This window comes from Uloborus diversus, chromosome 7, assembly GCF_026930045.1.
Source record: "Uloborus diversus isolate 005 chromosome 7, Udiv.v.3.1, whole genome shotgun sequence".
NCBI lineage: Eukaryota > Metazoa > Arthropoda > Arachnida > Araneae > Uloboridae > Uloborus > Uloborus diversus.
The window spans coordinates 150,516,680-150,532,188 of NC_072737.1; the positions used below are offsets into that span (position 1 = coordinate 150,516,680).

At 34.3% G+C, this 15,509-nt stretch overlaps 1 protein-coding gene across 1 annotated transcript in view; it reads left to right on the top strand.

The window, feature by feature from the left end:
• The window catches only part of LOC129226178 (histone deacetylase 11-like), a 32,688-nt gene that overhangs the window by 13,391 nt on the left and 3,788 nt on the right, over positions 1 to 15,509 (top strand). The window contains exons 4-7 of the mRNA XM_054860778.1: positions 6,538 to 6,654; positions 8,276 to 8,455; positions 9,575 to 9,671; positions 15,388 to 15,457. Coding sequence (XP_054716753.1) covers positions 6,538 to 6,654; positions 8,276 to 8,455; positions 9,575 to 9,671; positions 15,388 to 15,457 — 464 coding nt within the window. The remainder of the gene's footprint in view (positions 1 to 6,537; positions 6,655 to 8,275; positions 8,456 to 9,574; positions 9,672 to 15,387; positions 15,458 to 15,509) is intronic.

Sequence of the window (15,509 nt, forward strand, 5' to 3'; positions counted from 1 at the left end):
TGATGGTAAATGGCATTTCCAAACACAATTTCTAAGTTCACTTTACCTTCAATCTCGATCTTGTCACCTGTCACAGTTTGGAGGGTAACGCAGGGCGGCGTCCACAGAATGTTGAGTCCAAATTGACGAGCCACATCTGTTCTAATGATCGTAACATTGGCTCCAGTGTCAATAATCAGTTCGCAGGGAAACCCGTTTACATATGCGTAAACAAACAGTCCATTACTGCCGCCACTCGTCGATGAAATCTGGAAAACTTTAAGATGGGGCTCATTCCAATTTGGCGACCTCCGCCCCGCGAGATTGCCATGGCTTAGTTTTCCTGGACCTGCGAGGGAGAGGTGCTCTTCCCTCTGGTTCCTTGACGAGCTTCACAGTTTCTTCGTAAGTGACCCTCGCCACCACATTTCCAGCACTTAAGTGATTGTCCATTATGGTCCTTGGGAGCCGAAGTCCTTTTGAGGATTCCTGCAATTTCTTTTATTTGCTTTTCCAGTTCAGCAAAACGTGACGAAACCGGATCAGGCTCATCAGTTTTCACGCCGCGGATTGAATGGCGATCCTTGCGGGTTGCTTGCTGGGCGGCCTCCAACTTCATCGCATACACAACAGCAGAACTCAGGTCTTTGACATCCGCCATCCGTAGAGCTTTCTGGATTTCCGGATCTCGAACCCCGTCGATGTAGTAGTTGAGTGCCAGGTTGTCTCGAACATCCGCAGGACAGTCACAAAAAGCAAGATGAGACAATCTCTCGACGTCCGCCGCTAGCTCTTGCAGGGTTTCCCCGGTTTTCTGGAAACGGGACTTCAACTGGAGTCGGCTGAAATCTTTCTGGCACTTCTCACCGAAGCGAAGCTCCAACGCAGATGTGAGGGCAGCGAAATCCAGGCGCTGGCTGTCCGGAAGGGTCTGGAGAATGTCCGCTGCGTCACCTCTCAGGGATGCTGCAAGATGACAGGCCTTGGTAGCAGAGTCCCATCCGTTCGCTTCCGCCACTATCATGAACTGAGTTTTGTAAACCTGCCACAAAGTTTTCGCATCAAATGTGGCAAGTTTAATGGACGGTCGAGCAACCGATGTGGGAGCGCCAAACTGTACAGAGCTGCTTTCCGCGGTCGCCAATCTCCTTTCCAGGTCTTTAAAGATGTCTTCTTTAAGTTGATGAAATTTTCTATCTTCTTCTTCCAGTTTATTTTCTACAGCATTGCATCGGCCTTCAACGGAACTTAATTTTTCTTCAAATTTCTCTTCGATTTTATTTTCCACTGCGATGAATCGGCCTTCAACTGCCTCAAACTTTCCTTCAATAGCATCAACTCGATGCTCTATCTCATTAAATTTATTTTCCATCACAGTCTTTACCGAAGTAAGATCGTTTTTAATTTCCTCTTGGTTAGAAACTAGGTCATTTTTCAGCACCGTTAAATCACTTTTCAATTGGTTTTGATTAGCCGCCATATCATTTTTTAATTGTTCTTGATTAGCTGCCATATCATTTTTTAATTGTTCTTGATTAGCCGCCATATCATTTTTTAATTGTTCTTGATTAGTCGCCATATCATTTTTTAATTGTTCTTGATTTGCAGTAAAACTTGCAGTCAAATCACTTTTTAATTGGTCTTGATTAGCCGCTAATTCATTTTTAACAGAGTTGATTGCATCAAGAAGTTGTTTTAATTGTTCATCCATTGCGCGAGTAATCACCATAAAATAAAGTCCAAATTCAAAAAGTCTTTATGAAAAAAATGTCCAAAGTCAGACTTACTCCAAGAAAGTCCAGAAGAAGCCCCACGTTGGGCGCCAAATTGTTACGGATTCGGTGCGACTTCCACTTTCTTGAAATGAAGACACAGTTCTTGATAAAAGCACAGGAAATTTATTTACACTATGTACAGGAAAGATCGTCAACAACTGCAAAATTATTCATCAGCAATTAAGCAATTATCACGCAACACCGTAAACTCAACGTTTACACACGTATTTACTTCCAAATACGAAAACAACACAGCGAAATGCCTCGCTATAAACAGAGCTAATACACACACTCAGTTCGAAATCTGAATCGAAACTCACTGTTTATCCATCGCTAACGGCTTTTATAAACATCGAAGAATTTTCCACAACATTCTTTCTGCTTCCAGAAATACGTAGACCGTTTTACAACTACACTTCCATTGATAAAATCAGTGAATGAAATAAGAAAAAAAAAAGAATAGGGGGTTGTATACTTTAGCCATATGTTAAGGGGTTGTATATTCATTACGGGAAACTATTTACAGGTTACGTTACTACAATAATTACTATTTACAGAATTTGTAACAATATTTTCTTGCCAGGAGTCTCATTAACAGCTTCTTTAAGTTCCTCATCACTACACTAATTTTGTTGCACTTAAGCAGAGCTTGGAAGAGGTTTTTTCATCAGGTTTCGAAAATAGCGATGTAGATCAGCAGTGGACATAGTTTAAGGAAAAACTGGCAAACACGGTTAGGGATTATGTTCCATTTAGAAGAAAAGGTGTTAGTACTAAAATTTAGCCCATGTGGTTCTCCAGGGAGATTAAAGAAGCTCTAAATTATAAGCAAGCGGCTTTTCGTCAGTTTAAGAAAACTGGTCAGAGTGCAGATAGGCTCCAGTATTGTAAGGCAAGACGAAATTTTAAGTATTTGGTATGGATTTCCGAAAAGGGAATTGGAGCAAAGGCTAGCAGATAACATTGATGGGAATATTAAAAGATTTTTTGCTTACGCTAATTCTGGAAAAGCTCGAAATAGTCAAATTGGGCCATTGGTTGATGAACATGGAAATTTAATCCAAAACGATATAGATATTGCAAATGTTCTAAATAACTTTTTTTCTAGTGTTTTAAACGATAACTGTATCTCAACAGTTGACACTAGCAAGACACAAGCTAATATGCAGCTTGAGGATTTTGTGTTTTCCAGGGAGGAGGTTCTATTTCATTGGAAAAAAATTAAAGCAATTAAAGCTCCAGGACCAGATAATGTATATCCAAAAATTTTAGTTGAATGTGCAGAGGAATTAGTGGATGCTTTTTTAAATATTTCAATGCTTCTTATAACTCAGGGACAGTGCCAGAGGACTGGAAACTGGCTAACATAACGCGGCTCTTCAAGAAAGGGTCTAAAGGTAGTGCTGGGAATTATGGACCTATAAGTCTGACTTCAGTAATTTGTAAGAATTTCGAAACTTTGATCAAAATTAATATTATGAATTTCTTAGAGACTAATAGTCTGTTGACTAGTTTACAGTTTGGGTTCAGGAAAGGTAAATCATGTGCTACCAATTTATTGCATTCGTACGACAAGGTTACCTTGGCTTTAGATCACCAAAAGTGTGTGGATGTTGTTTATATTGATTTTCAGAAAGCTTTTTATAAGGTACCGCATGTTGCTATGGGAATAGGAGGAAAAACTTTACTTTGGTTTAGAAATTGGTTGACTGGAAGGAAATAAAGAATTGTTGTGAGGGGAAATCATTCTAAATGGAGTAATGTTTTAAGCAGGGTTCCTCAGGATTCAGTTTTAGGGCCTCTCTTGCTTATTATTTTTATGAATGACATCAATGAGAATATTTCTGGGAGCATGAATTGTTTTGCTGATGATGTAAAAGTTATGGGGATTGTAGAAAATGAAGAACAAGTAAAACAGCTTCATGAGGATTGAAATTACATTACTAAGTGGGCGGATAAGTGGGATATGGCAGTTAATGTAGGGAAGTGTCAAGTGCTACACTTAGGTCATGGAAATAAGCATATGAGGTATTGTTTACAGGGTTCAATCATTAGTCAGGCAGACAATTTTATTGATCTGGGTATCTTAATAAATCAGGACTTCAAGTTTAGTCAACAGTGCGACATTGCAAGTAACAAAGTCAACAGAATGCTTGGGTTTATCAATAGATCTATTTCAAACAAATCTGAGAAGGTTCTTCTGCCTTTATATAGGAGTTTAGTAGGATCCCATTGGAGTATGTTGAGCAGTTTTGGTTGCCTTATCTGAGGAAAGATATTTGTGCATTAGAAAGGGTTCAAAGAAGGGTAACTAGACTATTAAGGGGACTTTCAGATTTAGATTATGATACCAGACTTAATAGGCTTAATATGTATAGCGCTATTCCAACCTTAGGCTAACCTAGAAATAAGGAAAAACTACTACATTAGTAGGGTTTTGTGAGCACTTGGAACAGCTTACCGGAAGAGGTGGTAATGGGTGGTAATGAGCAAGGGGGTGGATAGCTTTAAGAGAGCCATTGATCTTCATTGGGGACTAAGAAATTGACTAAAACCATCCTAGCTGGGCCAAGAGCCTATTGCAGTTCGTCACATTTGTATTTAAGTGTTCTATTTCTGAACGAAGGTGGTGTATATTTTTGCATGAAAGTCGATATACAGCCAACCCTCGTTTAATTTGTGTTGGCCTCTGATGCAATAAGTGAATTATTGTGAAATAGGTTTCTTTATTTATTAAGGAAATGCTTTCCTACTTAGAGCATAGAAAACTTATTAAATGCATTTTTTAAGTAATTAGTAGTATGAACATTAAATGAGATTCTTTAGCCACCATTACACTTATATTATCCAATATTATTGCACAAAATATGTGAAAATAACCTTATTAGACATAATTATAGATATTGTATTTTCACATTGTTGTTATTGTGCATTAACTGCTCACATCAAGGGCGTGCACAGAAATTTTGGGGCCCGTCACAAATGTTTTTTACAGGCCCCATCCCATATTGTTAACCCCTATGTCCTTACATATACAGTGAAGCACCCTTTATATATTTCTCTTTTATATGTTTTTATCAATTATACGTTTTTAATATTGTCCCTACAGAGTTTATTACATATTAACGCATACCTATTGTAGGTTTTTTTCATTTTTACGCTTTTTAACATACAGTCCCTTCAGAAACGTATAAGCGGTGCTTCACAGTATTTCACTTCTTATTTTAAAATTCTTGAGCCCCCTTCAGGCTCGGACCTGGCCCAGCAGGTGTCACTTCCACCTAGTGATGTGCCGGATCGTTAAAAAAGTAGATCCGCAGATACGGATCTCAATTTTTTTTTTACCCAATTCAACTATCCAAGTGTAAAATTTGTTACGGAAGGTATTCCCCTCAGAATAATGACTATGAAATTTCAACCAATCACGCGTATAAAGGCTTGGAATTGCATTTAAAATTTACTTAACAAGATTATAGCTCCTACTGTATATAAGTTGGAAGTTTCAAATAAATATCAAACACAGAAAACTTCGTTCTTTCAATTCAGGCCAACATTTTTAACGTATGGGTGAATTTTTACTACCATAATTGTGAAAAACGTTGTCATTTTTTAATTAATATTTCCAGTAATTAAAGTTCTACAAAAACGAAGCCAAGCTAAGAACACTTTCGATCAAGTCACCTTTTGAACGAAAAATGAACTATCAAAATCAGTTCATCTGTTTAGGAGCTACGATGCCACAAAAAGACACACTGATACACACTTTTAAAACTTATTTCCCCTTCATTTTTGCATTTGGGGGGGGGGGGGTGTACAAATTGGCTTCTGAAATGATACCTTATAATTCAAATAGAGAATAAAACCTAATTTAAATGGAATTTAAGAGTCTTTTATTCAAATATTTAAAATTCTTTAGAATAGAAATGATCCGTTTAAGATCCATCAAAACAGTAACGGATACGGATACAGATCTTTATTTTCCCTCGGATATCTACGGATACGGATATCCGGAACATCACTACTTCCAACCCCCTGGCTCACACTACAGTGTTCTTATGTTTTTACTCACTATCACTTTTCTATAAAACTGTCACAATGATGAAAATGATGATAAGATAAATGTAAATGAGTGACAATATTTCTCCTTCCTGGCCTCTGCATTATTTCCCTAGTGAATGTAATGCTCGAAAAGCAAGTTGAAAGCAATTTACAAATACATCTGTCGTCTTTCAATAATGTAGTGATATAATACATTCCCCAGTAAGTGTTTAACAGTTGAAAGTAGATAGCAAAACTTGACATTTTCTGAAGCATTTTTATAAATCCGCCCCCTCTCCCTCAACTGACTCTACTATAGCCCCTAAGAAGAACTTGTTTTATTTAAAATCAATGTCATGTTAGTTTTTTTTTTTTTTTTTTTTTGAGGAAAGAGTTGACTTGAGGCCAGTGTGAAAGCTAATAAATGAATTTGAAGTGAAAGAAAGAACCACAAAACTGCAATAGTTGAAGCCCGAAGTGGGTGGGAAGGCTGTGTTTTCTTTCTTCTTGTTGTGAGATAAATATGGCGTTCTGTATTTTCAGACTGAGAAAATTTCTACGTGTCTGGTTCAGGTCTTTGTGAAAAGATCCTTCTTTTTATGGTCGTTGTACCAAATGTGAAATAATATGTTAATGGAAAATATTGCCTTTTTTTGTTGCTGGCTTTTTCAGTAATTAATAGTCTTAATTTGCTTTTTTTAGTATAAATAAATTCAGTTAAATTACAGATTCTTTTTGTCCCTAGTGGAGTGTTAATGTGGCTCGCATAACTGAAGTACCTTGTGTGTCGGCTTTACCTAACAATTTGGTTCAAAGAAAAGTTTTAAGACCTTTTCGTTATCAAACTGGTGGAACAATTCTGGTAAATATATAATATTTTTTCTCTATTGCATTCTATATTATACTGTATTTGTTTAATATGTTCATATATTCTCTCTTCAGAGGTAAAAGTTTTTAAACTAGGCAAGTGTTTGAACTATATTTTGGTGACAGTGACTATGTTTTTGAATGATGGTATTTGTTCATTTTTTAAGAAGTTTTCTAAATTGCATGCTCTGTGATATTATACTAGATTCAAGTGGTAGAAGGATTAAAAAAATATATAATCCTGCATAATTGTTAGAATACCATCGGCGCCCATATTGAAGGGGGGGGGGGGGCAAGTGGGAACTCAAGCCCCCCCCCCCCAGAACTTAACTTTACCTTGTTTTTAGTACTTTTTTCTTTGCAAAAATGTAACAACATTTCTTCTCCAGCCGTTAATATATAAGTTATTAAAAATATCAAACTTTAATAACTCTAATATGTACTGAAATTGGTGTCCGTGGGGAAAATATCCTGCTAAACCAAGAGGAAAATATCTGAGCCCCCCCCCCCCCTACCTACCTCCTTAAAATTTTGCATATGGACGCCCATGGAGTTTACCATTTTTGTGTCTGAAATAATATTTTAATATTGATATACATTTAGATCAAACCCATGTCTTTCTGAGCATCCATAAGAGTATTATAGTGGAAAACCCATATAATGCATATCTTGGGACGAGAATTTTGGATATATAGCTTTGGGCATTATATATATCAAATCAAATTTATAAAATAATATTCTTAATTGTTCCTGAGAATGAGTTTTTACTACATTAAGTACTAAGCTGGAAATTGTGCAATTTAATTAGCTCTCAAAAATGTGTGAGCTTCAGAATCAAAAATGCATTACCCTAAAATTGGCTAGCTTTATGGTTTTCATAGCAGACATCAAAGACAATCTGTGCAGGTCCGGATCTGCTTTGAAATTAAAACAAAAAAAATTGAAAAAACTAGCACTAAGACTTATTAACATTGCAAATATGCACTGCTGGTCCCTAAGAAGAGGCCCTACAGATTTTGTTACAGGATGGCTCAAACTTTATAGATCCAGCCCCGAATCTGGCACTTAATTACTTTGAACACAATTTTTCATTAAAATCTTTGAATTAGTGTGGAAAAATGAAAAACAGTTTCATAATTCAATGAACGAAGAATGTTGTTGTGTTTGTAATGAAGAAAATGGTGCTTGTTTAACTACAGTTAAATCTCAATAGTTCGAAGTCCCGAGGGGCCGGCTAAAACGTTCGAGTTATTGGTAGTTCCGAGTTATGGGAAGTTTCCACAACAGCCTCAAGAGTTTGGGACCCAATGAAAACTTCCAGATAAAGGAATATTCAAGTTATAAGCTTCGAGTTATTTAGATTAGACTGTATGCAACTTATTGCTTACTCCTAAAAAGTTGTGTGGTTATTCAAATGTATTCTATTGTGATGTTATTTACTTTAATATAACAAGTTTCTTTCTCTCTCTTTCTTATCATTACTATTTATTGCTATTGCGTTAGTACCGAACTAATATTCAAATGCCATTTTAAATGATGTATTTTTATCATAAATTTCCAGATTTTATTTTGTATATTTACCATGAGTTTATTCTGTAGTTTTATTACTTCAACAGGCTGGCAAATTGGCTCTTGAAAAAGGATGGGCCCTAAATCTTGGCGGTGGCTTCCATCACTGCTCTGCTGAACAAGGAGGTGGCTTTTGTGCCTATGCAGATATAACATTATCCATCAAATTTCTTTTCAAGCATTTTGACATCACCAAAGTGATGATTGTTGATCTGGATGCCCATCAGGTCAGACATTATTGGTTGAAGCATGCATTCTTTCTGTATTTGCAGTATATAATTCACGTTTTGCAAAGTGAGGTTTTAGCTTTTCTTCTTATACTAGAAAGTCGCCCGTCATGGTATGATGGGTGAAAATTGTTTCTACATTTCAACGAAGCAATTGCCTGTTTGGTGAGAGTTTGATAGTTGAAATTTTAACCCTAACACCAGCGGATTAACCCAAATCTCCAGTAGATAGCGTCAATTTGCATCTCCAGAACTCGAATATGCTATGATTTACAATACTACCGAAAAAGGTAAAACATTCCATTCCACGTGTTTTTGGGGTAAATCACAGGCTTCAGATGGTTTATAGTGTAATGTAATTTCAGAACAATAGAAAAGAAGCTTTCGCTGTTGTAAAACATGGGTTCATGAAAGTTATAATAAGTGATTGGGAGGCTGTGTTGGAAGGATTTATAACATGGGTTCCTAAAGTGGATGCCACAGTGAAAATTGAAAAGATCTCGCCTAATCTACTTTTCGTAAAAGTTTCAGACAAATTCGGAATTTTTATTTTAGCACCACACTCAAAACTAACTGAGCTGTGCTGTGTACAACTCGAAAATAATGAAAAAATTCAATTCGTCAAAGGGTGCCCCAACTCGGAAAAGTTGGGAACCCCTAATTTATACTGACTCCCCATGATCGATAGTGGTTTGTGTAAATCATAAAGTATCAAGTAATATAAAACTTATTGACTTAAATAATTACACTAAAATAGTTCAAACTAAAACTTATATCAATCATTAAGTCATATATTAACAATTTTCAAATATTATCTTCAAATCCGGACTTTTTTTCCAGTCCTAACATCAATCCGGGCGAAGGTAAGAAAACTTTACCTCTAGTAACTATATGTGTTATTGGTATTAAATTTGAGTTCAAGTAATGAAACCTCTTGCAAATCTTTTGTTGTTACACGTAGGACTTTTCTGTGACTATTTATTATTTTTTATTGGCCATTGATCTTCACTGGGGATTGTAAATTGACTAGGACCAGTCTAGCTGGTCGTCACTTTTGTATTTGTATTTGTATATATATTTTTTAATGTAGCTGCTACGATTTATTTGCTGTATTTATAGGGAAATGGCCATGAAAGAGACTTTATGGGGGATGAACAAGTTTATATTTTAGATGTATATAACAAAGGTATCTACCCTCATGATGAATATGCTAAAGGTAAATTTTATATTGCTTCTATAAAAAAAAGATAAAAAGTCTGAGATCTTTACAAAAGTCTTAAATAAAATTGTAATGACGGTGTAGCATAGTTTCCAACTCACCAAATTTGTTCAGAAGACTCTGGAGTTTTGATGCCTTCTCCTGAGCTTCCCTAAAAAAGTAAACATCTCCCAAAATTTCATAAAACAACAAAATTCCTTATAAAAGAGATTTTTCAGTGATTAGAATTTTGGGAAAAATCTCACATTAAAACGATCACAATCGTCAAAACTAACCATTTCATAGTATGAAAATTGTATACGTCAATCATTTAAAAAATATGTTGATTTCATTTTCCTTCTTTTGAATATTTTTATTTCCAAAAAATAGCATTAAAATGCTATAAATTTTTCTTCAATTTTTGCCAGAGAATATTTTGCTGACGAATATTTATCATTCATTACTTATAAGAAATAAAGAACTTATGCTTATTTTAAAACATTTTTTTCAAACCCTGAACATGTAGTTTTTGAAAAGTATAATTTCAATCTCTGAATTTCAGTCATATACAAGGTAAAATTTAAGAAATCCTTACTTATGTTTTAAACGTTTCTTGTGCACTCAAATTTTTGTAGTTAAATCCAATCATATGAAGTCTCCCTAATTTTGCACGTAAGTCTACCTAATTTTCAGCTTTTAATGTAAGCAGCTATGATGTAGTGTTCTGAATTTAATATATTTTATATGAAATAGCAAAGTTTTTACAGACTATTTCTTCGTTTGCCTGCGTTTTACTTCCAACTGCCGAAAAAAATAAAAAATAAGAACAATTATTAAGTTAGTTTTGCTAATAAATTTAACAAATTAATTTCAAGGCTGGACTTAAACAGGCATTTATTTGAGTTTTGGGCATTAAATTTTTCAAATAATGCAGGTTTTCGAGCTTTATTTAATTCAAGTTAAGTCATCAGTTTAAAAGCATTTTTTTTTAATTTTTTTTTTTTTTTACTAGTTTAAAATTGTTTTTACATTCGAGCATACAAACTTGCAATATTTAGAACAGATAATAGAAAAAAAACTTTTCTCTCTTTTTGTGCAATGCATCTATATTTTTGATTAAAACAAAAGTCAGCACTTTTTTTTTTTTTAATAAGGACAGGTAACAGCTAACTATGTTTTAAATTTTCTGAAGTTTCACCTCAAATAAATTTCAAAATGAAAAAACTTTAAAATAAAATATAAAATCTGTTTTTTAATTCTAAAGGCTATTACTATAAGTTTGGTTCACACTAAAAAGAATGAAGTAAAATAAGCATATGATTTCTCGATTACAGCTCCCAAAAGTTGCAGTTGATGTTAATATCTTTACATTTAGGATAATTCTAATGCAGCTAATGAAATTTAAATTGAAAATATGAGAGAAGAAATAGGAGGTATACAGCTTTGTGCGAATAGCCTTTACTATACTGCCTAACATTTCTTCTTGCTTCAATTTTTAATTAAAAAATTTATTGGCTGCTTTAGAATTAACCTAAATATAAAAATATTAAGATCATCTGCATTTTTTGAGAGCTCTAATAGAGCTGTTTTGAGTTCTGTAAATTTTTAAATTAAAAATTTAGGAAAGAAGAAATATAGGTGGTATATCAAAAGTTATTCATACAAAGCTGTACCTCCTATTTCTTCTCTCATATTTTTAAATTAAATTTCTTTGGCTGTGTTAGAATTATCCTAAATGTAAAAATATTAAGATCAACTGCAATTTTTGAGTGCTGTAATCGAGAAATAATATACTTATTTTATTTCATTCTTTTTAGTGCAAACCTGCAAACCAGTTATGATTTGTATCTAAACTACGTTCTCGTAGTAGCAAAAGAAATGAAAATGAAAATTTCAAAATGGATTGAAATGTTGTGTATTAAACCCAATTTTATCAGCCATAGTATTCTGTGATGAAATTTTTATGATCTGCATAGAATGTCATTTACTTAGTTAATATTTTATATGCAGTCAATTTGCAATAACTTGGAAGTCCAATAACTCAAATATTTCTATAACTCAAAGATTTTATCAAGTCCTGATCCCTGTGTCTTTAATTCCATGCTAATTCGAAATATCTCGAAGTTAACTTCCTTTAACTCAAAGTTTTTTCAAAGATGATTTGAAAGTTATTTTGAAAGAATGAAAAAAAAAAGGAAGAAAGGAAAAAAAATATAATTCAAGTGACTATGAGAGAAAAATTCATTAACCTTTATTTGCAATTCCTGCACAATAGGCCTCTAAAGCAAGGACAACACCTGTTGAGCCAATGTGCGATAAAGGAGTCACACCGTGCAGAAATGTGTATAGCTTGCTTTCTTTTGTTGTACTGTACTGTTTACACTTAGACACAGGGTTGTTTGGTTTAAACCAACCATGGTTTAAAGCAAGTGGTTTTCATCAAAAATAACATGTGGTTTTCTTTCTTTTTTTTTTTGAAAAATTTCATTGTTTTCCCCCAAATGTTTTCATAAATTTTACATATTGTTGCAAAGACTAAAATTTATTTAATGAAAAGTAAATAGCAAAGCTTTATAAATAAATTATAGATTCAATAAATTTAAAAACATGTTTTTTAAAGTAAGGCAAGTTTGATAAATAGTTTTTATTTTGTTTTTTCTTTTTTTTTAAAATCTTTGCAGCTTTCCTATTAGGTACATAAATATACAAGGCAAACCAACTAGGTTTTTCTAAAGTTACATGGGGGAAAAATTATAAAAGAAGCTCTTTTATGTCTACAATGGAAAACATAATGATTTTCTTAAAACCTACTTGTCCTATTTCTATACTTGTTGTCACTGATACATTAGTTAAATAAATTACATGATTTGAAACTTTAAAAAAAAAAAATCTTCAAACAAAATATGTGTTGACCTTTTGATTTTTAAAGCTGTATAATGTACATCAGACTTGTGATTCAGTTGTAGATACTGCAAAATACTTTCCATGTTTAAAAATGCATGATTTTAATTTTACTTTTATTTTTTTATCTACACTCAGGAACATTGAAAATAGCGCCCCAAAAAGGAAGCATTGGATTGAAATGAAATATACATGAAAATGCGGGTGAGAGAGACACTTGATCCAAAAATCCAGGCAATTAAACAAATACAAGCTAAGAAACGAGATAAATACAGTTCTACGTCAATAGTGCGTTGGACCCCCTTTTGCTGCAATGCATGCCGTAATACGAACACGAACCGGCATTGAGCTAATTAAACGTCTGATGTGCTCCTGAGGCAGATGGACGCTCAAATTTTGAACAGCAATTTCTAAATCTTGCACAGAGACACATGGCAGCATTTGGTGTTTCAGCTCATCACATACATGCTCTGTAGGGGACAAGTTGGGGGAGCAGGCTGGCCATGGAAGAGTCTCAAAAGGATATAAGAAGTCTTAAGCAACTCTAGCTGTATGCGGGCGAGCATTATCTTACTAGAAAATTGCCCCTGGGGGAACATTTAGGAATGGTCCTACATGTGGTTGCAGATGTCATTAAAATAATACTGACCCGTTATGATTCTATGTAGCACAGCTAGGGTGGATCGACTATCATAGGCTAAGGCCCCCCAGAACATTATGCTCGCTGTTCGGGCAATGTGTAGTGCGGTTAAATGAGTTGACTGGTACCTTTCTCCAGGGCACCTCCACATCCATTTGCGCTTATCATCTGACCTCAAAACAAGCCAGGATTTATCACTCAACACCAACTTTTGCCAATCAAGGACATCCTACATCGCTCTGGCTCTGCACCATTGTAGACGGAGTTGCCTATGCTTCGGTGGAAAAGGGAGTACACGAAAAGGGCATTTGGACTGCAGATTCTGTGCCCCAAGACGTTTAAAAATGGTTCGAGGAACAACTGCTACCCTTACGTCTGCTTCTATGGTGAAACTAGTCACTGCGGGATTCACGAGTGCTTGTCTCACAATCCTTCAATTATCTCTCCTTGTCGACTTCCTGGTCGCTCCAGACCTGATTTTTTGCACGTGGGTACCATCTCGTGTCTACTGCCTAAAACAGTTTCTAACGAAACATTCCCAATGATCCACCTGAGCAGCAACACAGCTTGTCAACCAACCTGCAATTTTCATGCTTATGATCAAACCTCTCTCAAACTTGCTTAACTGTAAGAAACGCTTTCTAATTAATCGACCTGGCATCCTTCACTTATTAAGGCTCTCCAACAATTGTGATGTAATCCTAACACTAATAAAACATTAATAAATCCCTAATTATGCACTGGTTTATATAGCACCTTTTTCCCGATTGCACCGATACTGTAAGGTAAACGGTCATGCGCATTGACACCACATTTGGATCATTTGCATATCAGATGTCACTCTTCTAATACGCAAAATTTCGCAATTGTACCTTTCTTCTTTCTTGGGGCACTATTTTCAATGTTCCTGAGTGTGTTAATAGATAGCTATGATTATGAGGAAATTAATTTGCAAGAATTTATTCCTCGATATTTTTAAATAATAATGTCTGAACTACCACAGTAAATTATGTCTTTGATTATTTATACAGAGACTCATTTACGTATTGTATTTTTTATAATAGTTAAAGATTTTCAAGCAATATTCTCCCATACAAATCTAAGTATGAGGAAATGAAATTGCAAGATTTTACTCCTAATTATTTAATTAATTATAAAGAAATTAGGTACAAATATGTATATTAAACATTCCTTCAAAATTAATTCATAAAAGCTTTATGATTTTCCTAAATTGAAATTGTTTTTCTTACAAAAAGTAATGAAAACCAAAACCCGGTTTAAACCCAAAAACCCGGTGTTTTTTTGGACTTTTTCAACAACAAAAAAAAATAACTTTTTATACCACCTTGCTTAGACATGTTGGTGGACTACGAATCTCCTTTTAAGCTGTCAAGTTATCAACTCATTGTACCTTTATTCAAAGGCTGAACTAAGTTAAGATACGGCCCCCTTCGTTCTTTAATTTGATCATTTGCTGATAAGTTCCCGAGAGCGAGAGAGTTTTACTATTAAAGATGTCTCAGCGAAAGCTAAAAACCTTGGATTTAGAAAGTAAGGTAAATCTTATTTATGGCATTGAAAGGAATCCAACAATCAAAATGAAAGATATTGCATTGAAATATGAAATACTTTCAAATACTCTGTCAACAATATTAAAAGAAAACGAGAAACTTCAAAAGTGGTACAAATCTATGAATCCGAATTTGAAATGAGTGAAGATGTGCACCTTTCCTGAAGTAGAATCAGCTCTATTCAAGTGGTTTCAGCAGTATCGAAAACAAGACCATGCCATTCCTATAAGTGGGTCTTTGCGGTGTGAGAAAGCAATGAATTTTGCTGAACATAAAAAATTTCCACACCAGTGCTGAATTGCTGGAGAAGTTCAAGACCAGACACTACTTTGACTTCAGAACTCCACAGAGAAACTGCATATTGTGCTTAAAATCTTTTACGTTCTGTAATTTTGTCTGTTATATGCACAATGTTAAAATATTCGATGGTTTTTAATATTAAAATGTCCAAAACCAAAACTAGCGGTAAGTCGGAAGTTTTTTGTCAGTCCCTTCAGATTTGAGTTATTGCGAGTTGACTGTATTTATGTACAATGTAGTTTATATATTTATGTGCATTGATTTTTATTTTTTTAAATCTGTGAGTTACATAAAAAAAAATCTATTTAAATCATTAACTCAGGTGCAATAAAGAAAAAAGTAGAGCTGAGACATATGACAGAAGATGAAGAATATTTAGGAAAAGTCTCTAGGTAAGTGAAAAATTGTTTTGTAATAATATAAAATTATTGAATGAAGTTAAAA